A 27,520-nucleotide genomic window follows, 5' to 3' on the forward strand; every position below is an offset into this window, starting at 1 on the left:
TCCTTTTTGCAACACAGTCACCGGGCTCTCCCATCAGCCCCGATGGGAAGATCCTTTCACAGAAAGGATTATTTTTGTGCAGACAGACAGATCCTTATTGCAGGGGGGGAACAGCCCCAAGGGCACGGCCACCTGTGGGAAAACTGGGAATAAATGGCACCTCTGTGTCCCCCTGTCCCAATGTCACCTCTGTGTCCCCCTGTTTTAGGGCTCCATCCCAACGCCATTGTTCCACCCCAGCTCTGGGTGCAGGATAACGGGATGGGGCTGCCCGCTCCCCATTCCTCAGCAGTGTTTACCCATTTCTCCACACATTTCTTTACACATTTTATCCCTTTTTTCCCTCTCCAGCTCTGTGTTTCTGCAGGCTGAGGGTCCCGTGGAGAGCATCCAGACGGTGGCAGAGGAAGGGGAGAAAGAGGCTGGGGATGAATTTTGGGGGATTTTCCTGCCTGTGCCAGCATGGAAACTCACACTGCAAACCCAGCTGTGACTCACAGATGTTATCCCAGCACCCAAGGAGAGGGTTGTGGGGTATTTGGTGGGGTGTCCCCAAAACCAGAGCATCCCCCCAGCTGCTCTGTGTGGATTGAGGGAGACAAGGATGCTTCAGGGACCCCCATCCTGCCCTGCCAACATAGGAAATCGACATTATTTCCCCACAAAACCCCTCAGGCAGGGCCAGATCAAGCTCTGGGCTGGGGGCACAGTGCCACAGTCCCACTGCAGCTCTCCCATGTCCCAACATCCCAAGAGATTTTTATTTTTAATTTTTTGCACTGTGCCTATAGCTCCTCTCCATTTCTTTTGGTACCAGCTCCCTCCCCCAACATTTCTTATAAAAATAAGATTGTGCTTATTTATAAAATAATTATAATTTTTTTTTTGGTTCGTTTTTTTTTAAGAAAAGCTTCCAGTTAAAAAAAAAAAAAAAAGGTGGTGTATCAAAATATGGCAAAACTTTGGCTGTCAATGGCTAAACTCTAATTAAAAATATCCACTACAAAGGCATTGTGCTGTGATAATTAACTCTGCAATCAGCAAATGTTCCACCTGGGCTGCCTGCCTTCCCTGGGACACACTCAGAAACCACCCCTGGGTTTTCCTGGCACGTCACCATCATCCTCTGGCAGAATTATTCCAGCTGTAAGACACCTAAGGATGCATGAAAAGCCTTGGGAAAAGGGAAGGGAGATGCAGTGGGAAGAGCCACACGGACAAGGCAAGGATGCACATTCTCCTCGAGAGGAAAGTCTCTTTTCTCACCTTGGTGCTTAAGAAAAAAAAAATAGGATTGTTGATAGAGTTCATGAAAGAAGAGAGGCAGATCTTTTGTATAAAAGGTGTTTCAGAGCAGGAGTAAAATGCAAATGGGTCTATAAGATCCAGACATATATAAACATACATACCTCGATATATTTATATATGTATTCTCTAGATATTCAGTGTTTGGAATGCATTATTGCATTATCCTTAGAGGAGATTTATTTTTTTTTCCATCCTGCTTTGCTTTTTTTTTTTGGGAGGGTGGGTTCTTTGTTTTTTTTTTTTGGTTTTGGGGTTTTTGCTCTCAAAAAAAAAAAAAGAAAAAAAAAGAGAAAAATATAAAAAACAAGTTGCAAATGGCTCTGAGAGCTTCCAGCCATCATCCACCTGGCTGGGACTGCTGTGGCCCGACCTCCAGCACGTGTTTTTTTTTGGAAAAACTGGGCTCATGCTGTGCCCCAGGAGCTGCTGGCCATGCCTTCCTCCATGGAACACCACCACGCCCGGCTGGTTATTGCTTGATTCTCCCTTCCCATACTGGCCTTTAGGGTTATTTACATTTCTTTGGCTTGGCTTGAACACGACAGTCTGGCACTTTCCATCCGCCCCAGAGTCACCTGGGGGCAAGGAGGGGGCGAGAGAGGCCACGGCAAAGCACAGGGGGGCTCCTGCCAGCTCCAGCTGGGCCGTGCCCCCGCCAGCCGGAACGAGACAGCTTGTGCTTGGCACAAACCCCTCTGGAACCCACTCTGTGCCCGGGGGGCATCCCCATCCTGCCCCTTCTCCAGCAGGGCCAAGGTCTCCAGCGTGGTCTGCAGGGAGCAGGGCAGGGCTGGCGGCGCCGGAGCCTCCCCACGCTCACACCACGAACTCGGGCACCTCGTCGTGGGTCAGGTCCAAGGAGAAATATTTGCTGGTTCTCTTCACGGGGAAGGTGTCCTGGATGTTGATGCACTGCTGGGCCAGGCAGCCGTTGCAGTAGAGCCCCTCGTGGTCCAGGCCGTGCGCGCAGCCGAAGGTGAAGCTCTGCGCCGTGTCCTGGCACAGGTTGGCCAGCTGCAGGAAGTCCTTCTGGTAGAGCCTGATGTCATCCAGGCTCAGGCTGTGCCGGTCTGTGGATGTCTTGGGTTTCCTGCACGTCGTCTGGGAAAAGCCAAGAGGAGGCTCAGGGTGTGCCAGGGAGCCCTCAAGGTTCATAGAATTCGCAGAATTCACAGAAATCACAGAATAATGAGGCTGGAAGAGACCTCTGAGATCATCAACTCCAACCTAGGCCCTAATATCTCAACCAGACTACAGCACCAAGTGCCATGTCCTGTCTTTTTTTAAACACATCCAGAGATGGAGTCTGTTGAAGATTGCAATGCAAGTTGTTTTCCATTACCATCTGTATGGCAGATTACCTTTGTCAAGTGGGCAGTTTGCCTTATCTCTCTCTTTGAGTGACCTCCCTCACAATCACACCGCCCTGGAGAGGGGACACCTGCTGATAACAGCTATTGAATGTCCCTGCATGGCTGATAAGAACTACAGCATCCCACTGGGAGATGTGAGCCCAGAGGGAGGAGCCAAGCATTCCTACCTGGATATAATCTGGAGATTCTGGAACACCAGCCAAGCATTCCTGCCTGGATATAATCTGGAGATTCTGGAACACCAGCCAAGCATTCCTGCCTGGATATAATCTGGGGATTCTGGAACACCAGCCAAGCATTCCTGCCTGGATATAATCTGGGGATTCTGGAACACCAGCCAAGCATTCCTGCCTGGATATAATCTGGAGATTCTGGAACACCAGCCAAGCATTCCTACCCGGGTATAATCCAGAGGTTTTTGAGACACCAGCCTGGCTTCTCCACTGGATTCCACAGAAGAACAGCAGCTGTCTCTCCTTCCCTTGGATCTCCATAGGCAGAATACATCCTTCTCTACAGATCCCGCTTGCTCCAGCAGAACCAGCCCTGACACTGCAGGAGGGCTGAGCCACAATTCCAATGGGACTGACCCACAGCCAACAGCCTGACCCACAGGGTGTCAGGTTGGGTTCTGACTCTGGCAGTGTTGTTCTGGTGTACTGCATTGTTTATTTTACCCTTTTATTTTTTCCTTTCCCTATTAAAGAACTGTTATTTCCTGCTCCCATATTTTTGCCTGAGAGCCCCTTAATTTAAAATTTATAGCAATTCAGAGGCGTGGGGAGGGTTCACATTCTCCATTTCAGGGGAGGCTCCTGCCTTCCTTAGCAGACTCCTGGCTTTCCAAACCAAGACAGTGATTCCACCACCTCACTGGGAAGAGCACTCCAGTACTTTATTATTCTTTAAGTGAAATTTTTTTTCCTAATATCCAACCTATCCCTTCCCTGCCGTAGTTTGAGGCTGTGTCCTCTGGTTCTGTCAGAGACCGACCCCACCTGTCTGCAGCCTCCCATCAGGAAGGTGTGGAGAGCAATGAGGTCACCCCTGAGCCTCCTTTTCTCCAGGAATGTTGGGAATCCCAAAGCCCCAGCCCCACGTACCTGGGGTAAGGAGTCAGTGCTCTGCCCCCGCAGCTTCACCACCGTCTCTGAGGAGCTGGAGGTGGAGGAGCTGATCTCCTTCACAATGAGTCCTGCACAAAGGAGGGTGCAAAGGTTATTGTGGGGTGGCTCAGCTCTCCTGGCATCCACTCCTGCTGTCCATGGGGACAAAGGCTCCCTCAGTGCAATGCAGTTCCTTTTAGCCCAACAGCTCCACTTGCAAACAGTGTTGCCTACAAAGCATCCCAAATTTGCCCCAAATTGGCATCCAAAACTGTCCCCAGGGAGCCTGGCATCCCCAAAGACCTCCCAGTACCTCCCAGCTCAGAGCTGCAAGTGATTTTCAGGGTGCAAACACAGCTCCAGAGAAGATCCTGGAGTCCAACTGTTCCCCAGCACTGCCGGGGCCACCACTGCCCCCTGTCCCCAAGTGCCACATCCACGGGGCTTTTAAATCCTTCCAGGGGTGGGGACTCCACCACTGCCCTGGGCAGCTGTGCCAGGGCTGGACAAACCTTTCTGTGAGGAAATTTTCCCCAATATCCAATGCAAACCTCCCCTGGCACAAACTGAGAGAAGTTCCTCTTTTCTTTACCCCATTTCTCCTTCAACCCATTGGGTGAACAGTTTTTCCCAGCATCCCAAACAGACACCTGGGGCTAACTCTGCCCTGCCAAACACCAGAGAACCACGGTGTCCTAGGGTGATGTTATGATGCTTGTATCCCCATTTGTCTGTTCTGTTTATGCTGGATATGATGTTCTGTGCCTTCAAGACTGGCTCTGAAGAGTGAAAGTTTTGTTTTGGTTTTGTTATCAGCCTGGCAGGACACAGAGACAGGGCAGTACATGGTGCTGCTTTTGCTTTTTGCTTTGCTCTTGCTTCTGCTTTGCTCCTGCTCATTAGTTAGTTTAGCTAAGCAGTCCAAATTTTTCCCTGGACTGTTTTTCCTTTCCCTTTTTTGGAACCATTTGAACCTGCTCTGGACTGGGACCTGGAAACACCGAGAGTTTGCACCCTGTGGCCTGCAGCAGCTGCCCCAGCACCAGAGGGACTGATAATACAGAGACTTTCTGAATTTGTCATCTTTTTCACAGTGGTGTCACCCAGTATTGTTCATTCTGTGTGCTGGGGTGCTGTGCCTATTAAATAAACAGGTTCTTTCCACCTCTCTCCAAGGAATCCTTCCTGACCTGATTGTGGGGAGAGGGCGTGTGGGTTTGCTTTCTGGAGGGGCCCCCTTTGGAGGTTTTCTCCCAAATTTGCCCTAAACCAGGACACATGGAATGACCAGGCTTGGAAGAGACCTCAAAGACCTCTTTAGACCTCAAAGCCCATCCTATCCCAGCTCCCAAAGGCGTGACTGGCACTGGGGGATTGGGAAGAGAAGCGGCCAGCACCTTACCCGAGTGCCCGTTGAACTTGCGGGACAGCAGCATGTCCTCGGTGATGTAGACACACATGTCGGGGCTCACCTCCATCTCCCCAGCCTGCTCCAGCTCCCGGGGGTCATCCACCAGCATCTCAATCTCTGCAGGGCACCAGCACACAGGACAAGTCAGCCGTGCCCCTTCGGAGCACCCTCTGTCACATATTTTATGAAAAATCCTTTCATTAGGAGCTTTTCTCCTGAGAAGCTGGGAAGCTTCAGCTTCCTCTCCCACGTTTTGCTGCTTTGGAATGTGATTTGGAGAATTGTTTACCCAGCATGTGAAATTGTTTTTACTTGATGACCAATGACGGCCACCTATGTCGAGGCTGTGAGCAGCCACAATATTTTGTTATCATTCCTTTCTATTCCTTGCTAGCCTTCTGATGAAATCCCTTCTTCTATTCTTTTTAGTATAGTTTTAATATCTCCTTTTCTTTTCATATTATATATATCATAAAATAAATCAAGCTTCTGAAACATGGAGTTTCACAGGGGTTCTTTTAGTATAGTTTCTTCTATTCTTTTAGTATAGTTTTAGTATATAATTGTATTCTTCTATTCTTTTAGTACAGTTTTAGTATATCATTTTCTTTTCATATAATATATTTCATAAAATAATAAATCAGCCTTCTGAAACATGGAGTCAAGATTCTCACCTCTTCCCTCAATAATAACATCTAGCAGAAAGCAAATCTGCCATTTGCAGGAATAAATTGTGCAAGATGCTGTTAAAGTAACAACTATCAGAAGCTGTTATCCCTCCTAAAGAAAATTTAAAAAAATTAAAATCTTTAGTGTCTGACAATCTACAATAATCAGAACCTGGGACCCCTGCAAACACCACCACACACCCTGAACCAACCCCAGCACCTGGACAACCTGTGGTATTCACATGCCCTCTGAAGAGACAGAAGCTGTGAGATGAGCAGAGAAGAAGGAAAACATAATTCTTATCTGGCTTGCTGTGCCTGTGTTGTGCTAAAGCAGAATGCAATATGGAGATGGTTTACCCAAAGTGAGGATGTTTTGTTCCCTTGGCTTAGCAGGGCCAAGAAGTGTGTACGGGGGTGTGTGTGTGTGTGTGTGTGTGTGTGTGTGTGTGCTGGACTGTCACGGGACTGTGACCATGTTCACAGGGGTCTCAGGTTGAGGGAAGAGATGAGGATCTGACTCCATGTTTCAGAAGGCTTGATTTATTATTTTATGATATATATTACATTAAAACTATACTAAAAGAATAGAAGAAAGGATTTCATCAGAAGGCTGGCTAGGAATAGAATAGGAAGGAATGATAACAAAGGCTTGTGGCTTGGCTCTCTGTCCGAGCCAGCTGGGCTGTGATTGGCCATTAATTAAAAACATCCAACATTGGCCAATCAAAGATCCACCTGTTGCATTCCACAGCAGCAGATAATCAATGTTTACATTTTGTTCCTGAGGCCTCTCAGCTTCTCAGGAGGAAAAATCCTAAGGAAAGGATTTTTCATAAAAGATGTCTGCAACATGGGACAGTCACAAGAGAATCAGAGGTGAGTGCAGTGTGAGCAAGAGCGAGTGCAGGGCAGATTCAGTTTAGATACAACATATATAATACAGTATAACAAAGTAATTAATTAGCCTTCTGATGATGGAGTCATATATATCATTCTCTCACCGTCATCCTGGGAATCCTCCTCCAGCCGCTCCTTCCCGCCGCTCTCCACGCCCGAGGTGTGGGAGCTGCCGTGGCTGGTCATGGAGCTGCACGTCTTCAGCTTGCGGTGGGCACCGCCAGAGAAGGCGTCCTCGGGCCCCATCTCCCTGGCCTTGGGGTCGGCCTCGATGCCGGAGGTGTGGGAGCTGCTGTGGGAGGCCGTGGAGTGCCGGGACAGCCGCTTGTGCCGGGCGCTGCCGGCGCTGCTGCCGCTGGCGCGCGAGCGCTTCTCCAGCTGCTCCATGTCCAGGTCCAGCGTGTCGCTGATGTAGGACTCCCGGTACTGCTTCTTCTCTGCAGCAAATAAAATATTGCACAGAAATGTTTTAGGAAAAAGCCTTTCGTTAGGATTTTTCTCCTGAGAAGCCTCAGAGGAAAAGAAAAGCAATAATTATCTGCTGCTGTGGAATGCAGCAGGTGCATCTTTGATTGGTCCATGTTGGTTGTTTTTAATTAATGACCAACCACAGTCCAGCTGTCTCAGACTCTCTCTCTCACCCTAACCCTAAACCCTAACCCTAAAGGAAAAGAAAAGCAATAATTATCTGCTGCTCTGGAATGCAACAGGTGCGTTTTTGATTGGTTTCATGTGGTTGTTTTTAATTAATGACCAATCACAGTCGGCAGGCTCGGACGCTCTGGTCAGTCATAAGGTTTTATTATCATTCCATTCCTTTCTATTCCTTGCTAGCCTTCTGATAAAATCCTTTCTTCTATTCTTTTAGTATAGTTTTAGTATATAATTTTATTTTAATATAATAATAATTTATATATATATATAAAATAAATATATATTAATTATATATATTATAAAAGAATAAATATTTTATTATATAAATATATATAAATAAATAAAACTGTAAAATTAATAGATATAAATAAATACGTATTTTATGATAATATATATAATAAAATAATAAATCAGCCTTTTGAAACATAGAGTCAAGATTCTCCTCTCTTCCCTCATCCTGGGACCCCTGCAAACACCACCACATTTGGTGACCCCAAGTGAAGAAAAATTCCATATTTGGTGTCTCCAAGTGAAGAAAAATTCCACATTTGGTGACCCCGAGTGAGTGACATTGATTACCCCTTAATGGAGTTATCACCACGGGGGAACAGAATCAGAGTGATTCCCACAACCTCCAGGGCAAACTGGATCCTCTGGAAGGGCATGGATGTCCTGGCACACAGAGGAATTGTCAGAATTGAGCCCTGGCACAGCTGGGGACAGCTCTGTCCCAGTGGCATTAGGGAAGGTGGGGAAGCAGCTCCAAAGCTCCTGTGCTGGGCTGCTCCTTCAACAGAGGAGGAGGGAGACATGGAGGAGGAAGAGATGTGGAGGAAGAAGAGAAAGAAGAAAACAGAAAATAAGGAGGAGCAGGAAAAGAAGAAAATAAATGAGGAGGAAGAAGATGCAGATGAAATGGAGGAAGATGAAGATGAGGAGGAAGAAGATGAAACAATGTGGAAGAAGATGATGAGGAAGAGCAAGACAATGAAACAAGGTGGAAGAACATGAGGAGGAGGAAGAAGATGAAACAAGGTGGAAGACGATGAGGAGGAAGAAGAAGAGAGGAAAGAGGAGAATAAGGAAGAGAAAGGAAGATGAGAAGGGGAAAGACGAGATAGGAGCAAGAAGAGGAGGAGGAGGGTGAGGAAGAGAAAGAAGAGAAAGAAGAGGAAGATGAGGAGGAAGAGAAACAGGAAGAGAAAGAAGAGGAGGAAGAAAGCAAGAGCAGATTGGGATGAAGATGAGAACGGAGGAAGAAGATGAGGAGGACATGGAAAAAAGATGAGGAGGATGGTGAGGAGGAGGAAAACAAGAAGAGGAGGATAAAGATGAGAACAAGGAAGAAGATTAAGAGGACAAGCAAAAAAAGATGAAAAGGATGAGATAGAGGAAGAAGTTGAGGCAGAAGAGGAGGATGAAGAAGAGTACGACAAGAAGAACAAATAAGAAAAGGAGAAAGAGGGGAAAGAGGAAGATGAGGAAAGAAAAGAAGAGGAAGAAGAGCTTATGCTTTCACAGGGATGAGGGAGACTGGGAAAGGGACACATGAAGAGAAGGAGAAAGAGGAATAAGTTAAGGCAGATGAGGAGGATAAAAAAGAATAGGACAAGAAGAACAAATAAGAAAAAGGAGGAAGAGGGGAAAGAGAAAGATGAGGAAGATGAAGAGAAGATGAGGAAGAGTAAGAGAAGATGAAAAGAGCAAAGAAGAACACCTTATGCTTTCACAAGGATGAGGGACACAGGGTAAGGGACACACGAAAGGGATGAGAAAGAGGAAGAGGTTGAGGCAGATGAGGAGGATGAAGAAGAGTACGACAAGAAGAACAAATAAGAAAAAGGAGGAAGAGGGGAAAGAGGAAGATGAGGAAGAGAAAGAGAAGATGACAAAGAGGAAGAGAAGATGAGAAGAGTAAGAGAAGATGAGAAGAGGAAAGAAGAGGAAGAACACCTTATGCTTTCACAGGGATGAGGGACATGGCAAAGCCGTGCTGAGGCAGAACCGCGACACCGGCGAGGACAGCAGGGCTCGCGCCCACCCCTGCGCAGAAGAACCAGGAGCTCTCACAGGTGCAAACACCCCCTGGGAGCGCGTGCTGGTGTCTCTGGGGCTGCAGCACGTACCCTCGTTCTCCTCGAGCCGGCGCACCTGGCGCAGCACGGGCTGCAGGTTCATGTAGAGCCGGTGGCTGCTGCTGAGCAGCTGCAGGAGGTGCCGCGAGCGCAGCGGGCAGCCCGTGTAGTAGATGAGCTTGCGCGCCGAGGGCAGCCCGTCCGGCAGGATCTCGAACTTCTTGCCCTGCGTGTGACAAGGGAGGGGTCAGCCCCAGGCGGGAGAAGGCTCCAGTTCTCACCCAGCCCTCCTGCAGCTCCTCAGTGACCCCATGGGTTGTTGTTGTCACCTGCTCCGGGTCGGTGCTGAAGCGCCCCATGCCCACATCCACATCCACACCCTGCCTGGGGATGGTGGAATCACTGAGGGGTTTGGGGTGGAAGGGACCTTAAAGAACACCTAGACCAACCCTCTTCCACCTTCCACTGTCCCAGGGTGCTCCAAGCCCTGCCCAGCCTGGCCTTGGACACTTCCAGGGATCCAGGGGCAGCCACAGCTTCTCCAAAGACCCTCCCCACCCTCTAAACCCCCAGGGCCTCCCCACCCTCAACGGGAACAATTCCCAATTCCCAATCTCCCACCCACCTCTGCCCTCTGGCACTGGCAGCCATTCCCTGGCTCCTGTCCCTCCATCCCTTGTCCCCAGTCCCTCTCCAGCTCTCCTGGAGCCCCTTCAGGCCCTGCCAGGGGCTCTGAGCTCTCCCTGGAGCCTTCTCCTCTCCAGGGGAGCACCCCCAGCTCTCCAGCCTGGCTCCATAGGAAATGGTGCTCCTGCCCGTGGAGCATCTGCTGTGGAGCTGCTCCAAGAGCTCCACGTCCTCCCTGTGCTGAGAACCCCAGAGCTGGAAGCAGTGCTCCAGGTGGGGATGGTGGCACTCACTACAAACACCAGTTTCCCCACGTTTGTCCACGGGAAGTCGTAGAGCAGCTGCTTTTCCTCATCCAGGTTCTGCAAAAAGAGGAGAGGGAGCCATGCCTGAGGATTCTGGTAAGGGCAAGGAGCTGGGCTGAGCCATCACCTTCATCACCTACCTGGAAAATCTGGATGCCCCGTGTTGTCAGCCCCAGAGTCAGGGAGGCCTCCACTTCCCTTTTGTCCTAAGGGGGGAAAAATATGCTTTTAAATACACAATTTGCATCATGAATTGGTTAAATCCACCCCACCTCAGCCCAGGGATCCTCCCACAATCACCCCAGTCACCATTCTATTATTAATGTGCCAAATTGAAAATGGAAAGTCATTTTGGACACAGGCAGTGACAGGATAAGGGGGAATGTTTTTGAACTAAAACAGGTTTAGATTAGATGTGAGGAAGAAATTATTCCTGTGAAGGTGGGCAGGCCCTGGGACAGGGTGCCCAGAGCAGCTGTGGCTGCCCCTGGATCCCTGGAAATGTCCAAGGCCAGGTTGGAGCAGCCTGGGACAGTGAAAGGTGTCCCTGCCATGGAAGGGGTGGCAGTGGATGAGCTTGAAGCTCCCTCTCAACCCAAACCATTCTTATTAAATGGTTTTTTAACCATTAATTAATTAAATTAAATTAATTAAAACACCCCATGCTCTCCCAGCAAACAAACTGCTTTATTCCCAGGAGACTAAAAACCAGCATTTATTTCTCAGGGAGAGCATTCCCAAAATTCAGGTCGCAGCAGGCACGCAGGGCCAGGGCTCACCTTGTACAACCTGTAGTAGTGCACGGCCACGTCGTCCAGCCTGACAGCCTCCTTGATGTACTTGAGATGGGCCTCCGAGGCTGTCAGGGCAAACTGGTCCTTGTGCATGTTGGGGACGTGCTTCAGGATGTAATCCTTGCCCCTCTTGGCAACCACCTGTTTGGAGGGGGAGAGAAGCTCGTCCAGCTGCCCCGTGCTGGCCCCTGGGAGTGGTGGTTTCAAGGGAAAAGGGCAAATTGGAGCTTTGTTCTAGAGAGCTCCAAGCAAAAATAAAATCATTACAGCAGCCAGCGACTTCTTGCCAGCAGGATTTCCTGCTCCTTGTGGCCATTCCATGGTGGCACCTGTGCTGGGGCACACATGGGCTCTCCCTGTGGGGCTGGGGACACGGGCCCAGGGCCACCACGCCTTAGTGAGGTGTGTGAAAAAAGGAGAAATGGGCAGATTTTGGGAGAAATCCAAGAAAAGAGGTTGGGAAGGAGAAGAAAAGGCACCGGGGAGAGCTCAGAGCACCTGAAGGGGCTCCAGGAGAGCTGGAGAGGGGCTGAGGACAAGGGATGGAGGGACAGGAGCCAGGGAATGGCTCCCAGTGCCAGAGGGCAGGGATGGGTGGGAGATTGGGAATTGGGAATTCCTGGCTGGGCTGGAATTGCCAGAGCAGCTGTGGCTGCCCCTGGATCCCTGGCAGTGCCCAAGGCCAGGATGGACATTGGGGCACCCTGGGACAGTGGGAGGTGTCCCTGCCATGGCAGGGGTGGCACTGGGTGAGCTTTAAGGCCCTTCCAACCCAAACCACTCTGGGATTCTGTGCCAGCAGCTCCCAAAGGGCTGCACCTGATGCTGGTGGGGCAATGCCCACAGAGAATCACCCTGAAAAATCCCTTGGCCAGGATTTTTTCTCCTGGGAAGCTGAGAGGCCTCAGAAAAGAATGAAAACAACAATTATCTGATTGCTTCGAAATGTGGTCTGGAGATCGTTTACCAACAGTTGCATCTTTGATTGGTTCCATGAGAATTGTTTTTAATTAATGACCAATCACCACCAGCTGTGTCAGACTCTGAGGAGTCAGTCACAGAGCTTTCATTATTCATTTATTTTTTAGCCTTCTGATGCATCCCTTCTCTTTCTTTAGTATAGCTTTAGTATATATTATAATATAATATATACTATATTATACTATAATGTAATGTAATATAATATGTAATATATATAATTGCAATATAGTGTGATATAATGTGATATATAATGTGATATAATGTAATATAATATATAATGTGATGTAATGTCATATAATGTAATATGTGATATAATGTGATATAATGCAATACAATGTGATGTAATGTCATATACTGTGATATATAATGTGAGATATGATGTGATATGATATAATTATAATATAATATAATATAATATAATATAATATAATATAATATAATATAATATATCAGCCTTCTGAGAACTTGGAGCCTCATCTCTCACCTCGTCCTGGGAACCCTCACCAGCACCACACTGTCCCAGGTTATTTACACCCAGGACTAACCCAGGCTGCAGCCAGAGCAGGGAGCAGAGCAGGATTCCTTACCCAGGCAGGGAAATAGGCCTCGGGCTCGAAGTATTTCCCGTAGTGCTTGTTCCTCTTGAAGTCCCCCAGGTCGGCTTGCAGGGCGAAGGCAGTGAGCAGGAAATAAGCCTCTTCCCTCAGCACGCACTGGGAGTGCAGCACCTGCTTCCTCAGGTGCCAGTAGTAGTAGTACCGAGCTGTCCTGTCGCTGGGGAGGGACAGGGGACACAGAGGGGACATTTTCCAGAGTGGAAATCTGTCACAGACATCTCTTATGAAAAATCCTTTCAAGATTTTTCCTCCTAAAAAGCTGAGAGGCCTCAGGAACAAAATGTAAACAGTGGTTATCTGCTGCTGTGGAATGCAACAAGTAGATCTTTGATTGGCCCATGTTAGTTGTTTCTAATTAATAGCCAATCACAACTCTCTGTCTGAGCCACAAGCCTTTGTTATAATTCTTTCTTCTTCTATTCTTTGCTAACCTTCTGATAAAATCCTTTCTTCTATTCTTTTAGTATAGTTTTAATATAATATACATCATAAAATAATAAATCAAACCTGAAACATAGATTCAGATCCTCATCTCTCTCCTAATCCCAAGACCCCTGTGAACATGGTCACAGAAATCCATTTTGGTTTAGGTGAAATGTACATCTTTAAGTCTGTAGTTTGAAAACGTAGCTGTTTAGTCTGACTACCTGTTCTCATAAAAAACCTATGCTCAGAGAAACTGCTTCAGCCAAAGGACAGAGATAAAGGGGGGGGCAGACAAAAAACCAAAAAGTCTGCTACGAAAGCAAGTCAACCTGACCCAGGGATTCTTCCTGATAAAGAAGAATTAGCAGCAAAATCAGTAAAAATGAATATGCATGAACCTATTGTGAAATTGCATGCATATCTGTTTGAGAGGAAGATAAAAAAGGATCTGGAGTTCCCAGAGGTGCCCATGTCTTTTAAGGAGAGCAATCTCCACATGTGTCCAGCGCTGTAATAAACCACATACCAGCTTTACAACTTTCACAAAGTTGTGGAGTTTTTTTGCCTCCGCAAAACACAGGGGACACAGGGAGGTGTCAGCAGCCAGGGGACACCCTCTGGGAAGCCCTCAGGGAGGGGGCACCAAAGGGTTTTGTTCCCTCTTCCCTATTTGTTAAAATTTGTTAAAATATGTTAAAATTCTGCAAACGCGCAGCCGCTTCACCAGCCAGGTGAGTGATCCCCTCAAAAACTCTGTGCAGGTGCCACTGTGTCCCCAAAGCCCTCAGGACATCATTTAGCCCCAAAGCAGGAGCTGCAGCTCCTGCCCAGCTGTGAGTAAGTTCAAATTAGGCTGTGCTAAATCCCTAAACACATCATCCATCCCCTGTGGCATTCACATTTTCTGGAAAAATCCCTTCGCCCAGGATTTTGCTCCTGGGAAGCTGAGAAGCCTCAGAGGAAAAGAAAAACAATTGTTATCTGATTTGCTTCTCCTGTGTTTTGCTGCTTGGAATGTGGTTGGAAATAGTTCATCCAACAGGGATTGTTCCATTGGATTCTGCTGTGAGTTGTTTTCACTCTTTGGCCAATCAGGGCCAAGCTGTGTTGGGACTCTGGAAAGAGTCACGAGTTTTCATTATTATCTTTTTAGCCTTCTGTAGGTATCCTTTCTGTATTCTTCAGTATAGTTTAGTTTAGTATTCTTTAATATAGTGTCTTAAAATAATAAAAGAGCCTTCTGAGAACATGGAGTTACATTCATCATTCCTGCCTTCGTCTGGGGGCAACCCAAATACAAAAATCCCAAATAAAACCCCCCAAAAGGCTTTGTCTGGGGGCAATGTCCCCACCTGGCCCTGTCAGAAACCACTCAGCATCCACCCATAAAAGCCCCAGCTTCTGGGATGTGCTCAGCACCCCAGAGCACCCCAGGATGGGCACTGCCACCCCAGGAGGGGCCCAGACACCCCTGGAAGTGCCCAGCCACCCCAGGAGGGGCACAGACACCCCTGGAAGTGCCCAGCCACCCCAGGAGGGGCACAGACGCCCCAGGAGGATCCCAGCCACCCCTGCAGGAGCACAGCCACCCCAGGATGGGCACAGCTGTGCCAGGAGGATCCCAGCCATGCCAGGAGGGGCATAGCTGTGCCAGGAGGATCCCAGCCACTCCAGGAAGGGCACAGCCACCCCAGGAGATGCACAGACACCCCAGAAGGATCTCAGCCATGCCAGGAAGGGAACAGCCACCCCAGGAGAATCCCAGACACCCCAAGAGGTGCCCAGCTACCCCTACCCCAGGATGGGCACAGCCACCCCAGGAGATGCCCAGCCACTCCAGGAAGGGCACAGCCATCCCAGGAGAGGCACAGCCACCCCTGGAGGTGTCCTACCATTCCAGGAGATGCCCAGACATGCCAGGAAGGGCACGGCCACCCCAGGAGGGGCACGGCCATCCCAGGAGGGGCACAAACACTCCTGGAAGTGCCCAGCTACCCTAGGAGGGGCACAGCCAGCCCTGGAAGATCCCAACCATCCCAGGAGGATCCCAGCCACGCCAGAACATGCCCAGCCACCCCAGGATGGGCACAGCCACCCCAGAAATTGCCCAGCACCCCCAGAGGTGCCCAGGCACTCCGTACCTGATGAGCCGCCCGTTCTCCACGTAGTACTGCACTCGGAAGTGGATGATCATGGGGGGGCCAAACTGGTCGATGCCCTGGAATGGAGGAGGTTTTCAGGAATGCCCTGGGGATCCCAGCATCGCAACCCAGCCCCTCTCCTCAGCTCTCTGGGGTCATGGCTGTCACAGCCAACCCGTGCCCCCCCATGGCACTGATGGTGGTTTTGTTCCTCAGTTTTGAGTTTGGTGCCCATTTTTCCACATAAAATGCAGGAAATGAAGGGGATTTGGATTTAAAAAGGCTGGGTGTGACAAGTCCAGGAGCTCTGCAACACCTCACTGCTGCTCTCCCTCTCCCAGACCATCATCCACCAGCACTCAAGCCTGGACACCACCCCCTGAGCACTGAAAGAATGAAAAGAATGAAAAGGTGCTTTGGGGAGAAAAAAAAGCCTAAATTGATTTTAGAATTTGGAAGAAGGGACCTCAAAAATTCTGCTGAAGGATAAGGGAGGAAAAGAAAAATCAGAGAAAAAAAACCCCCAGAGCTCCAGGGATGGAGCATGGAGGACGCACCCCCAGCTGGGACACATGGTGGCACTCAGAGTGACAACCCCAGGGCTGTGGTTTTGCACATCCACCCCCAGCCCCACAGTGACCACGTGCCCCCCACCCCCTGGCAGCGTTCCCGGGTGCTGGGAGTGACCTGTGATGGGGACAGAGGTGGCCTCAGCTCTCCATGCAAGACCTCACCGCTGACCTTGCTGGCCTCCTTCTTCCACTCCTTGGGGCAGTACTTGTAGAGCTTCTGGGCCAGGTCCATGTACACATGCTCATTGTCTGCGAGGGACAGAGGTGGCATCAGCATCCCCACGTGTCCCCTGCCTCCCACCGTGACCCATTGGTGAGGGGAGATGGGGAATTGTGATCTCCTCATCACCAAAAGTGTTGATTTTTCGCCCTGACTTACTCTGGATGACGCTGAGCCCGAAGAGGTGACAATCCTTCAGCCTCAGGAGGTCACACACCTGCACCAGTAGCTCTTGGCACAAAATCTTCACCTGTTAAAAAAACCCTTAAATGAGGCCTGGATGCATCTGTGCCCAGTAAAGCCCTCAGCAGGACCCCGAGCAGGGTGGGGGTGACAGGGTGGGCTGTGGGCTCAGCTGTGGCCACAAAGCCTGGAGCAGAGCTCTGCCAGGGCTGGGATGCTCAGAGCACCATGGGGCAGCTCAAGAACAGTGGTTGGTGGAGGAACCCAGCACTGGGGAGATGTTCTGGGGGCAGAAATCAGAACATTCAAAGTCTCATTCCACCCCATGGACACACCTTCCACCATCCCAGGGTGCTCCAAGCCCATCCAACCTGGCTTTGGACACTTCCAGAGATCCAGGGGCAGCCACAGCTGCTCTGGAAAACCTGTGCCAGGGCCTCCTCACCCTCCTAGGCAAGGATTTATTCCTATTATCTGATCTGAATCTTTCCTCTTGAAGTTTAAAACCATTTCCCCTTATCCCCTATAAGGACAAGGGAAAAGGTTTTAGATTAGAGGTGGATATCATTATCCACCTCTTTCCATCTTTGTTTTTATAAGCTCCCTTAAAGTCCTCAAAGGAATTTCAACATTTTCACGACTCAAATGCAACATTGGGTAGGGGTGAATTAACAAAAAAAAAAAAAAAACAAAAACAAAAAGTGGGGAAATTTGGGAATTTCACATTCAATGCTCCATCCCAACCAGATCCAAAGCTCCTCCTGTTTATTCCCTGGGCTAGAGAAGGCTGGAGAGCCATCCAGAAGGGATTGGTGGAGTGATGGGGCTCGTGGCATGCTGTGGGATGCCAAGCAGCAGGTCACCCTCCCCAAACCCAGCATCACATCCACCAAGGAGACTCAGGAGAGCCTAAAACACCACTGCAACCCCCAGGGGAATAACCCACGTGCATTTCCCCAGCAGGGCAAGGCCAGGCAGGCTCTAAAGGAAACCCAGGGCGTGCAAACACAACCCTGGGGGTGAGGGAGGTGTCAGGCTGGGGAGGAGAGGTTCCTTACGTTGATGATGATGTTGAGGGAGTCGTCATTGGGGAGGAAGATGCACACGCTGCGCCGGTCCTGCATGACTCTGTTGTTGTGGAAGGGCAGCTTGTTCATGGTGCTCTGGCCTGGGGGCTCGGGGGGGCTGCTGGGGGCACCTCACCGGCGGGCCGGGGCGGCCTCGGGCTCTGTGGGTGCCATCCCTGGGGGAAAAGGGGGCGATGAGCCTTGGGCAGGGCACCCTCAGCTCCCCAACTGCATCCCCCAGCCCTCCCACCCACTAGCACATCCCACACGGTGTGGGGTCATGGTGGGGGTGTCCCCCTGCCCCAGACTGCAGGCCAAGATGTGTTCTATCACCAGCTGTGCGGCAGCTGGCTTCTGTCAAGTGGGCAGTTTGCCTTATCTCTGCTACAACTGCGGATACTGATAACAGCTATTGAATGTCCCCTCAGATTATATCCAGGTAGGAATGCTTGGCTCCTCCTTCTGGCCTCACATCTCCCAATGGGATGCTGTATATCCAGATTATATACCTGGATATAATCTGGAGATTCTGGAACACCAGCACGGCTTCTCCACTGGATTCCCCAGAGGATTTCCCTCTTCCCCTGGATCTCCAGAGGAAGACTGCACCCTTCTCCAGGATCCCTGCTCCAGCAGAACCACCCCTGACACTGCAGGAGGGCTGAGCCACAATTCCAATGGGACTGCTGCCAACAGCCTGACCCACAGGGTGTCAGGTTGGGTTCTGACTGTCAGTGTTGGTTTGGTTACTGCATTGTTTATCTCATCCCCTATTAAAGAACTGTTATCTCCTGCTCCCCTATTTTTTGCCTAAGAGCCCCTTAAATTAAAATTTATAGCAATTCAGAGGGGTGGGGAGGGTTTACATTTTCCATTTCAGTGTTGGCTCCTGCCTTCCTTAGCAGACTCCTGGCTCTCCAAACCGAGACACCCCCAAAAACCCCAAGCACACCTCACCCCCCCACAGGCACCCCACCACAGCCTCCCCCATGGTTTTAGGCCCAGCCCCAAAAATCTGAGCCAGCAGTTTGATGCTCCTGGCTCAGGCTCAGGAAAATCTCAGGAAAGGCTTTTCTGGCATAATTAAAATAAATAGAAGTTTATCCACTGGGAATAACCCGGTTGGGGCAGCGAGGAGCTGTGCTGGAAGAAGGAGGTTTCCCTGCCAGCCATGGAAAGGCAAGGAAATGCTGTGGGGTGTCCTTAGAGGATCCCCACATCCATTCCAACATCCTTCCAACCAGTTCTGACTCTTCACTGGGGTGAAATAAAACTATCCAAGCACTAGCAGGGACTGGCAGACTGGAATTGACATTCAGATCCAACAATTCCATCCTAACACTGACCCCAGGAAACCCTCATTTCCCAGGGTGAATATTCCCAAAGCGCTTTTTACCCCACCATTCCTGAGGACACGAATTCCCAGGGTGACGTGACACCATGAGGAAGAACTTTAAACTCTGACCTAGTTCAGCCCTTTCCTAGCCCAGATTTACACTGGCAGACAGCAGAGTGTCTCCCTTGTCACCAAATATTTGCTTTGGTCTAAGTGGAAGCGCCTTTGGCTTCCGAAAGTCTGGAATTCCTGCAGCAGCACAGGGGGAAAAGTGCCCTGAAGTGACTTTTGGTTGGTGGTTCCTGGGGTTTTGCAGAAGTTGGGAAATCTGGAGGTGATGCTTTCCCATGGCCAGGGCACACTGGGACTGCAGCACAGACGCTGTGTCCCTGCATCGTGGATTCTGGATTGCAAATGTGCATTGCATCCATGCATTGCATTTGTGCCTTGGGATGGTGCATTGTGGCCATGTATTGCACCCATGCATTGCATCCCTGCATCCTGGCCATGCGTTGCACCCATGCATCATGGTGGTACACCACAGATTCTCTGTGTTGCATCTGTGTGGATCTTGGCCCTCCAGTGCATCCATGCATTGTGGCATCCATGCATTGAGCTGGAACATCGTGGCACCTATGCACTGAATCTGTGAACTACAGATGTGCAAACCTGGCCATGCGTTGCACCTACACGGTGCATCTCTGCGTTGTGGCATCCATGCACTCAGCTGTAACATCATGGCACAAATGCACTGCACCTGTGCATTGCAGCAATGCATCAAGGCATCTGTGCATTGCAGCACTGCAGTGCGGCATCCATAAATTGAGCTGAACATCATGGCATCCATTCACTGCATCTGTGCAGCACAGACGAGCAACCATAAATTGTGTTGGAACCTCATGGCATCCAATTGTTGCATCTGTGCAGCACAAGCATGCAGCTGGCCATGCATTGCACGTACACATTGCACCCATGCATTGTGGCACCCATGCATTGAGTTGGAACATCGTGGCACCAGTGTATTGCATCTGTGCATTGCAGCACTGCATTGTGGCATCCATTAATTGTGCTGGAACATGATGACATCCATGCACTGCACCTGTGCAGCACAAATGTGCAACCTGGCCATGCACTGCATCTACACATTGCCCCCATGCATTGTGGCATCCGTGCATTGGGCTGGAAGATCATGGCACCAGTGCATTGCATCTGTGCATTGCATCGATGCGTTGTGGCATCCATGCACTCAGCTGTAACATCATGGCACAAATGCACTGCACCTGTGCATTGCAGCAATGCATCAAGGCATCTGTGCATTGCAGCACTGCAGTGCGGCATCCATAAATTGAGCTGAACATCATGGCATCCATTCACTGCATCTGTGCAGCACAGACGAGCAACCATAAATTGTGTTGGAACCTCATGGCATCCAATTGTTGCATCTGTGCAGCACAAGCATGCAGCTGGCCATGCATTGCACGTACACATTGCACCCATGCATTGTGGCACCCATGCATTGAGTTGGAACATCGTGGCACCAGTGTATTGCATCTGTGCATTGCAGCACTGCATTGTGGCATCCATTAATTGTGCTGGAACATGATGACATCCATGCACTGCACCTGTGCAGCACAAATGTGCAACCTGGCCATGCACTGCATCTACACATTGCCCCCATGCATTGTGGCATCCGTGCATTGGGCTGGAAGATCATGGCACCAGTGCATTGCATCTGTGCATTGCATCGATGCGTTGTGGCATCCATGCATTGAGTTGGAACCTCATGGCATCCATGCAGCGCACCTGTGCATTGCAGCAGTGCATCAAGGCATCTGTACATGGCATCACTGCATTGTGGCATCCATAAATTGTGCTGGAACGTCATGGCATCCATGTATTGCATCTGTGCAGCAAACTGGCCATGCATTGCAGCACTGCATTGTGGCATCCATAAATTGTGCTGGAACATAATGACATCCATGCATTGCACCTGTGCAGCACAGACGTACAACCTGGCCATGCACTGCATCTACACATTGCCCCATGCATTGTGGCATCCGTGCATTGGGCTGGAAGATCATGGCACCAGTGCATTGCATCTGTGCATTGCATTGATGCATTGTGGCATCCATAAATTGTGCTGAAACCTCATGGTATCCATGCATTGCACCTACACAGTGCACCCATGCATTGAGTTGGAGCACTATGGCACCCATGCAGTGCATCCCTGCAGCACAGCTCTGCGCCGTGGCTGTGCCTGGCCCCTCTCCATGGCATCCATGCTCTGAGGCCATGCCTGCCGTGGCCAGGTTGGTTTCAGGGCTCGTTGAAGTTCCCGGTGCTCACGGATCAGGGCTGAAGGAATTTGGCACGTCCTGGCCTGGCTGGGCACCGGCAGCTCCCGGGCACTGGTGGGATGTGGCTTGTGAGGGCTGGGCTGGGGAGGGGCCGTGTTCCTGGCAAAGCAGCCGTGTCCCGGGGCTCCTGCAGCACCCTCCGTGTCCTGCTCCCACCCACAGGCTCCTCAGCTCCCAGGGGAGCACCAGAGCTTCCTCCCGAGCTGGCTCAAAATGCCAGCCATGGGCAGCACCCACTGCTGAGCTACTGGAGAATCCATCCCTGGGATTCTCTCCCCGACATGGGCAGGAACACCTTCCACCATTCCAGGTTGCTCCAAATCCAGTCCAACATGGAAAACTTCCAAGCATGGGGCAGCCTCAGCTCCTCTGGGCAGCCTGTGCCAGGGCCTCTCCTTCCTCACAGCCAGGAATTCCTTCCCAATATCCCGTCTAACCCTGCCCTCTGCCAGTTTGAAACCATTCCCTCTTGTCCTGTCACTCTCTGGCATTCTGGGGCTGCTCATCCCCTCACCAGTCCCTGCATTTCCTCCTCCTCCTGCAGCCTGGATTGATCCCAGAGCACCAGGGACTAAACCACACGAGCTGGCGTCAGCAGAGCACGGACATGGCAGAGGAAAAAACCACCCGAGCCCAAACCCTATATTTTGGTGTTTGTATAGAAAACACCCAGCTCCTGCTGCTGAGTGGGAACATTCCATCAGCCCACCACACAGGGACGGTCCCTATGGAGATTCCCTCAGCTCCAGGTGCTTCCCGGGGGCTCTGGCAGCCCTGGGAGCTGCAGGGATTCAGCAGGGGACACACAAAGCCCTTTCCAGGGTGCTGTGCCTGCAGCAGTCCCGGCCAGACACCGGGAAATTCTTTCCAACATCTGCTGCTCATTGCCACAATGTGGGCTTTGATTCCCTGGGACCCTGCGCCGCTGCCCTCACAGAGTCACTGCTGCTCCAGAGGAAGTGCTGAGAGCAGGCACAAACGTGGAAGCATGGAATGGTTTGGGTTGGAAAGGACCTTTAAAGATCTAGCCCAACATTCCCAACTCCAAGATGGAAATATGGATTGGAGAGCCCCCCTGGATTTCCCCACAGCAGAGGGAGTGACACAGATCACCCCACACTCCAAGCAGGAATCTCCACTCCAGGCAGTCTTCCAAAGGGTTTTCCATCCAAAGTCAGCTGGAAAAAACACTGGGAATGAGGACTTTGGCATGCATCAGCAGAGTGAGGAGGTCCAGGTCTTCCAGCCATGTTTTCCCTGCTATGGGGAAAAGAACATTAAAACTCCACAGGAAGGCACTGCAAACTCCTCGTGACTCCAGAGCTGAGAAAATTCCTTGATCCACCGTGTTTTCCAGGCCCAGGCCGCTGGAATATTGTCTCCCTCCCTGGTGCTGATGCCATGGGATAAATCCTGTCACAAAGCTCGGCTGCAAAGAAAACATCCCACAAAAAACCTGGGAAAAGCAGCCGGGGCTGGCGCTGCTGACTCGGCGAGGGATTTGCTCATCCCGGGGTCCTGCAAACACATCCGAGGGCAGGCAGAGCCTGGGACTAGTTCACATGGAGGTGCTGGAGCAGGATCTCGTCAGAAATAGAAATTTGGATGTAATTCCAGGGTGGGGATTGAACATGGTTTGAACTTGCTGGCTGAGGTGGGGTTTTCTTCCAGATTCCGTGCGTGTGAAGCGAGGCTGGATGGATGGGCAGCGTTTTTCCCTCTTTGTTGATTTAAATGGATTTAAAAGAAGTGGATGAGTCTCCATCCTCGTGGGTTTGGGTCAGGTTTGTCCCTCTGTGGTACCCACCAGATATCCCAGTGCCCCCCATTCAACCAGCCTCCAGGCAGATCCTGTCCACTTCTCCATCAACCAATCCATCCCTCCTTGCCAAAATATCCACTTTTCCAAAAAATGCAGCTCTATCAGAGCTTCTCCAAAAAATGCAGCTCTATGTATGCCTGGAAGAATTTAACAACCACGTGGCTGTGGCACTTGGGGACATGGGTTAGTGCTGGGGGAACGGCTGATTACAATCCTAGAGGTCTTTTCCAACATAAAAAACTCCATGATTCCCTGATTCTAACCCACCTCCAGGCTTTTGTTCCAGCCCTCCTGAGGCTCCCCAGGGGCAAGGGAAGGGATCCAGCCCAGGACCCACACGTAGGCAGGGGCCATCCACAGCCAGAGGCTGCCCAGAGCGCGGGGCGAGACGGGAAGATGAATTCACGGGGCAGGAATTTCTTGTTTTGAAGAGTCTGGAGTGGGTCTCACCCCACATCACAGGCACAGGTATGCACAGAGCTGTTATTACAAGTTTTAGGGCCATCCCTTAATGCAGCTCCTCCGAACCCAAAACCCAGATTAATTCCTGCTTGCGGTTGCCCCGTAATTAAAATCGTCTCCAATTCTTCATGAACTCAACAGTTTCCTCCTAATGAAGAGAGGCAGATGAAAGAGACCTTCACTGGGAAAAAGGACTCAGTTATAAATATTCCATTACTTCATCCACCACAAAAGCTATTTGGATGCTGGAAGCTCAGCCTGGGCAGCCAGGGCCAGCCCCCACCAGCCTCAGCAGATACCCCCGAGTGCTGGGGGTATCCAAAAAGCCTCTCCAAGGAAAATTCCTCCAGGAGCTCGCCTCTCTCCACCTCTTCTTCCTCATCTTCCTCCCCTTTGGCTACTGCAGTGGGACAACAGCAACGGGCAGGAATGGCTGGGCCACGTGGATCATCCTAAAAATGGGGTGATGTCCCCTCCCGCTGGGGATGAGCCCCATGGGACATCACATTCCATGGGGAAATGCAGGAAGCTGCTTGCCCTGCTTATCTCGTCATGCACGGAGCAGAATCCAGCCTGGAAGCGCTGATTTTCCATCCAGCCCACAGCAGAGTCACCCCAGGCCTCTTCATTCCCTGACTTTGGAGCACTGAAATATAAATAAAGCGTCCCTGCCTCCGCCAGGGATGGACACAGAGATGGATTTCTGCTGGTAAGGGCTCCAGGGAGGGGAGGGACAATGCCTGCTCTTCCTCTTCCCTCCTCTGCTCCAGAACCAGCCCCTTCCATCAGATTTCCTTCCAGGAAACTTCGCCTGAGCCTCTGGGATTAGAACAATATCAGGACTGGGTTGGAGAGGGTTGTGCTCAGGCAGCCCAGCTCTCCCACCCAGCTCCAGAGCCTGTCCCACGGCGTTCCCAGGCATTTCAGGAACCATCCCCTAGCACCCAAAGCTCCCAGAGCTCCGATCCCACTCCCAGGATGACAGGCATCACTCCCAAGGCTGCACATGGATGTGGAGCACTGCCTTTGCTCCCCTCTCCGTGGGCAGGCTGCAGCCCACACCAGCAGCAGCCGCCGCCATAAATCCCTTGGGATTTGGCTGCGGGATCCCTGGACCACAAAGCAGCCCCAAGGGCCAGAGTCACCATCCCAAACCCCTGCACCACAGAAAGCACAGCCCCGAGTCTCCAAACCACAGAGATCCCCATTTAGAAATTAAAGTCATATTTTAAATTTAATTAACAATATAATATTAAATAATTAATAATTCCATGTAAATATTAATATTGTTAATACGCAGTGATGAATGTTTATGTTATTTTCTATAACAACACACCCCCCAGATGCTGTGACCCTGGGTAAACCCTCCCTTCCCAGTAGGAGGCACTTTTGGGGAGCCCCATTCCCTAATATCCCAATAATAGAAGAGCTCACAGGCTCCTCTACATTGGCTGCCCAAACTCATTCCCACTCTGGGGAATGTGCAGTGCTTGCTGCACATGGAGAGGGAAAAAATGTGATGCAAAGCGCTCTGCAGACACACAAGAACCCAAAAACCAGCTCCATTTTACGCCCAAAAATTCAAATCCATGCCTGGACCATCCAGAGCTCCCGCTGCCCTCTGTGGCATCCTCGCCTCCAGCTCCAAATCCAGCAAAACAAAGCCAAACCAAGTTCCTGATTTTTTTAATCCTGGGGCGGGCAGAGGGAGATTTGTCTTCCCTCAGCAGCGCCGCTCTCCAGTTTTCCAGCTGGGAAAGCTCCTCAGCCACGCCACAGCCTCCATCAACTTCCCTGCCCCGGCCACCATCAGGGAAAGCTTTTTGGGAAAAACATCCCAAGCCCACTTTTCAGTCAAGGGGAGGGAAAAAGGCAGGATAAAACTCAATTAAGGAGCAGGCAGATATTTTAACCAGCGCCATGGTTTGTATACTCCATCTGGAGTCCAAAGGCTGCCGGGTTTTTTTTTTAGCAGGAGGGAACTGACATCATCTTAATTTCAAATTCCCATTTATTTTTACATCTGGTCTGAATTAATCTTTCTCAGCGTCCTGACTTTCATGTAATGGAATAATTGCTTACAGACTCGGGGTTTAAAGAGCCTGAATAAACCCAGTTTTTTAAAAAAAAAAAAGAAAAGAAACCCCTTTAAAAACCGATAGTAAAAATCCAGTACCTAGAACCAAACTCCAATATGCCTTCGGGATTGGGAATTTTAAACGGAACATCTCTTTCAGGCAAGAGAGCTCGAATTAATCCCAGCTCTATCCAAGATTCCGAGAGGGAGAGCGAGCCCTGTGGAAAAACACCAACACAAACCAGCCCAGAATTAGGCAGAGCAGCACAGCTCCATCGGTGCCACGCGGGGAGCAGCTCTGGAAAAGCAGAGTTGGGCTCAGAAGGGAAAACATCCTGCTGGCCAGAAAGGCACTGGCCACGAGCAGGAAGAGGAGGATTCGGGAATGGGAGATGGCAGAAAGGTGGCAGGGGGCCAGGGGCACGGCAGGGTCGGGATGTGCCTCACTCCCACGGGCGAGTCAAAGGACACAGGAACACCAAGGATGGCGCTGGGAAAGCTCAGCCCAATTTCCCCGCTGCCACCAGGGCACCGGGTCAGATAAAGCCTGGCTTAGGAGCTGCATGGATTGATCCAGAACGTGTCAGGGATGGCATTCCTGGTGAGAAACACAGAGAGGGTCATCAGGGACACCAGCAGGGAGCAGCTGGCACCTCCATGGGGTGGGGGGCAGCCGAGGGTGAGGGGAGCCCAGGGACAAGGGGGTCCCACAGGTGGCTGTGACCCAGGGACAGGAGGATCCATGGATGAGAGGATCACAGATACAGGAACCAAGAGATGGTGGGGACCACAGCTGAGGGGACCTGTGGGTCACCACGAGCCACAGAAAAGAGCTGGCACAGGCACAGAGCACCCAGGGGTGAGGGGACCCACTGGGGATGTGTGACACAGGGGTGAGGGGACAGTTGGGTGAGTGTGACCCACGGACAAAGGGATCTATGGGCAAGTGTGACCCGGGGACAAAGGGACACGTGGGCACCTGCAAACCAGGAATGAGAGGACCCATGGGCGAGGGGACCTGGGGGTGAGTGTCACCCACGAGCAAGGGGTGAAGTGACCCATGGGTGAGCATAACCCAGGGACAAGCAGACCCATGGGTGACTATGAACCAGGAATGAGGGGACCTGTGGTGATGGTGACCCACAGGTGAGAGGACCTGTGGGTGAAAGCAAGGGGTCCCGTGGGTGAGAGGGACCTGTGGGTGAAAGCAAGGGATCCCATAGGTGAGGGGACCTGTGGGTGAAAGCAAGGGGTCCCATAGGTGAGGGGACCTGTGGGTGAAAGCAAGGGGTCCCGTGGGTGAGAGGGACCTGTGGGTGAGTGAGACCTCTGGGCGAGTGTGACCCAGGGGCAAGGAGATCCGTGGGTGGCTGGGACCCAGGGGACAGGAGTCCCGCAGATGTGGGGACGAGTGTGACCCAGGGACCATGACTCCCACAGATGTGGGGACGAGTGTGACCCAGGGGCCACAGGTCCGCAGATGTGGGTACTCAGGGGCACGGGGTCCCGCAGATGTGGGTACCCACGGACCGGGGCTCCAGCAGATGAGGGGACGAGTGTGACCCAGGGGTCCCGCAGCTGTGGGTACCCAGGGGCGCGGGGTCCCGCGGGCGAGCGCGCCCCTGGCGCGGCCCCGGGCGGTCGTGTCGGTGTCGCGGCGGTGTCGCGGCGGTGTGGCGGCCGTCGGGGGCCGTGGGGGGGTTCCGGCGGAGCCGCAGCTCCCGCGGGCGGGCAGGCGGGCGGGCGGAGGAAATGACTCGCATTCCTGCAGCCGGGGCCGCTCGCACCGCTCCGGCTCCAACTCGCCCCCGAGCGCAACAAGCGGCAGCGCCGGGCCCACCCGCGGCACGGCCCCGCGGGGGGGAGCCGAGCCGGGCCGGGCTGAGCCAGAGCGAGCCGAGCCGAGCCGAGCCGAAGGGAGCGGAACCGGGCTGAGCCGAGCCGGGCTGAGCCGAGCGGGAGCGCGGTGCGGGGCACGCACCTACCTGCGGCTGCGGGAGCGCGCTGCGTGCCGGCCGTGCCGTGCCGAGCCGAGCCG

The 27,520-nt window shown here is 51.4% G+C and overlaps 1 protein-coding gene across 2 annotated transcripts; it reads right to left on the reverse strand.

The window, feature by feature from the left end:
* FRMD6 (FERM domain containing 6) lies at positions 1 to 27,520 on the reverse strand. Of its 2 annotated transcripts, none has more exons than XM_054286883.1 (15): positions 27,468 to 27,520; positions 25,582 to 25,700; positions 17,420 to 17,604; positions 16,338 to 16,428; positions 16,128 to 16,207; positions 15,387 to 15,463; positions 12,790 to 12,976; positions 11,207 to 11,362; positions 10,568 to 10,633; positions 10,416 to 10,484; positions 9,547 to 9,721; positions 6,871 to 7,203; positions 5,190 to 5,315; positions 3,785 to 3,876; positions 1 to 2,409 (listed from the first exon to the last, which is right to left on the reverse strand). In XM_054286883.1, the coding sequence occupies exons 3-15, from the start codon at positions 17,516 to 17,518 to the stop codon at positions 2,125 to 2,127; spliced, it is 1,836 nt and encodes a 611-aa protein (XP_054142858.1). In that variant the 5' UTR covers positions 17,519 to 17,604; positions 25,582 to 25,700; positions 27,468 to 27,520; the 3' UTR covers positions 1 to 2,124. The 2 variants fall into 2 exon arrangements, with proteins under 2 accessions (XP_054142858.1, XP_054142857.1); XM_054286882.1 differs by having other exon boundaries at positions 16,074 to 16,207.

The sequence above is a fragment of the Melozone crissalis genome, unplaced genomic scaffold (assembly GCF_028551555.1).
Source record: "Melozone crissalis strain CALT ecotype California unplaced genomic scaffold, PUWL_Pcris_2 ptg000056l_1, whole genome shotgun sequence".
In the NCBI taxonomy this organism is placed as follows: Eukaryota; Metazoa; Chordata; class Aves; order Passeriformes; family Passerellidae; genus Melozone; species Melozone crissalis.